This window comes from Neopelma chrysocephalum, unplaced genomic scaffold (assembly GCF_003984885.1).
Source record: "Neopelma chrysocephalum unplaced genomic scaffold, ASM398488v2 Primary Assembly neopelma1_95788, whole genome shotgun sequence".
Lineage (NCBI taxonomy): Eukaryota > Metazoa > Chordata > Aves > Passeriformes > Pipridae > Neopelma > Neopelma chrysocephalum.
Genome location: NW_020924450.1, coordinates 1 through 2058, shown reverse-complemented (window position 1 = coordinate 2058; position 2058 = coordinate 1). Strand labels below are relative to the sequence as shown.

General features: G+C 64.3%; 1 protein-coding gene across 1 annotated transcript; it reads left to right on the top strand.

The window, feature by feature from the left end:
- The first annotated feature begins 33 nt into the window (after nucleotides 1-33).
- Nucleotides 34-1768, top strand: MPND (MPN domain containing). The gene is made up of 5 exons (XM_027708226.1): nucleotides 34-319; nucleotides 401-471; nucleotides 563-652; nucleotides 904-996; nucleotides 1415-1768. The coding sequence occupies exons 1-5, from the start codon at nucleotides 253-255 to the stop codon at nucleotides 1499-1501; spliced, it is 408 nt and encodes a 135-aa protein (XP_027564027.1). The 5' UTR covers nucleotides 34-252; the 3' UTR covers nucleotides 1502-1768.
- The last annotated feature ends 290 nt before the right edge of the window (nucleotides 1769-2058 follow it).

Sequence of the window (2058 nt, the reverse complement as noted above, 5' to 3'; positions counted from 1 at the left end):
TCACTGGGGGCACAGGGATGGGGGCACAGGGTGTGTTGCCCCCCAAAGAGGATCCCTGTGGGCCCAGGGGGGTGTTGCCCCTCCCCGAAGAGGCCGGGTGGGGGGTCCCAGGGGTGCCGTGCCCACGGTGTGTGTGTGTGCCCACCCCAGATCTGCCAGAGCCTGTTCCTGCGGGGGCTGTCGCTGGTGGGGTGGTACCACAGCCACCCCTTCGGGCCGGCGCTGCCCTCGCTGCACGACATCGACGCGCAGATGGATTATCAGCTCAAGCTGCAGGGCAGCGGCAACGGCTTCCAGCCCTGCCTGGGGCTCATCTGCGGTACGTGCCCGTCCCCCGCGGGCACCCCGGGGGGCTGGAGGGGCCGTCCCACCCCGTGCCAGCCCCACCCTGTCCCCACAGGGCCCTATTTCCAGGGCAACCCCGGCGTGGAGTCCAGGATCGCTCCCTTCTGGGTGATGCCACCGCCCGAGGTGAGCCCGGGGGAGGGTTTGGGGTGGGATCCCCCCTCTAGGGTGGGTGTGACACCCCTGTGACCCCCCCCTTCACCCCATCGTCCTCCAGCAACGCCCCAACGACTACGGCATCCCCATGGAGGTGGAGGTGACCTACATCCAGGACGGGTTCCTCACCAACGACGTGGTGCAGGAGATGGTGAGTCCCAAATCCCCGTGTGCCCCCAAATCCCCGCGTGCCCCCAAATCCCTGTGTCCCCCCAAATCCCTGTGTCCCCCCCCGGGACAACTCCCCGAGCCCACCAGCACCTCCACTGCTCGTCCCTGCCCTCCCGGTGCTGGTGACAGTCCCTTCTCCATTCCCCCCCGAGGTCTCGGTGCCCACCCCACCCCCCAAAAACCTCGGGGTGCCCCCAAGGCCCTTTAGCCCCTCCCTGTTCCCCCCCCCAGACGCTGCTGGTGGAGTTTTACAAGGGGGCCCCTGACCTGGTGAAGTTCCAGGAGAACTGGAGTCAGGAGCAGACCTACCTGGACAAGCTGAAGGTGAGGGAGGGGCTGGGGGGGTGGGTGGGTGGGGAGGGGGCTTGGGCTGCACCCGCTGGGATGAACTGGGATGTGTGTGTGAGTAACTGGGGTGTCTGTGATTAACTGGGGTGTGTGTGGTTAACTGGGGTGTGTGTGGTTAACTGGGGTGTCCGTGATTAATTGGGGTGTCCATGATTAACTGGGGTGTCTGTGTGTGATTAACTGGGGTGTCCGTAATTAACTGGGGTATCTGGGATTAACTGGGGTGTCTGAGATTAACTGGAGTGTCTATATGTGATTAACTGGGGTGTCTGTGATTAACTGAGGGGTCTGTGATTAACTGGGGTGTCTGTGTGTGATTAACTGGGGTGTCCATGACTAACTGGGGTGCCTGTGATTAACTGGGATGTGTGTCCCCCTCCCCACACCCCCCCAGGGCTCCCTGGCCTCCCGCACCCCCAAGGAGCAGAGCTTTGCCCCCGTCCTGGAGCAGATCTACGGCCTCCTCCGGATCAGTGGCTGAGGGCCCCGGAGCCCCCTCGACTCGGACCTGGAGCTCCCCTGGCCTCAGGGGCTTCACCCACCCCCGAGGGGCAGCCCCCAGAGCCCCCCCGGGGGGGTCAGAGCCCCCCTGGGCTCCCGCCCTGCCCCCCAGGGGGGTTGGGGGTGTTGGACACTGGGCAGACGATGCTTGGTGGGACAGGGAGTGGATTAAAGAGCAGCTCAGAGTCGTGGCCCCGGTGCGGCTCCGCTGGCTCGGGGACATCCCGTCCTGGTGTCCTGATGGGATGGGAGGGGGGAATTCCTCCAGAGGGAAGGGTTGGATGGGATGTTGGGAAGGAATTCTTGGATGGGAGGGTGGGGAGGGACTGGCAGAGGTTGGGCAGAGAAGCTGTGGCTGCCCCTGGATCCCTGGGAGTGTCCAAGGCCAGGTTGGAACAAGCTGGGACAGTGGGAGGTGTCCCTGCCCATGGCAGGGGGTGGAATGAGATGAGCTTTAAGGTCCCTTCCAGCCCAAACCAGAGCTGGAACTCCATGATGACCTTCAAGGTTTTATCCATCCCCAAACCAGGGCTGGAA

Bases quoted from the DNA above. Each gene is read 5' to 3' on its own strand.
- MPND (XM_027708226.1), top strand. From the start codon at position 253: ATGGATTATCAGCTCAAGCTGCAGGGCAGCGGCAACGGCTTCCAGCCC. The intron at 320-400 runs GTACGTGCCCGT...CTGTCCCCACAG, and splicing joins CTGCCTGGGGCTCATCTGCG to GGCCCTATTTCCAGGGCAAC. The intron at 653-903 runs GTGAGTCCCAAA...TCCCCCCCCCAG, and splicing joins ACGACGTGGTGCAGGAGATG to ACGCTGCTGGTGGAGTTTTA.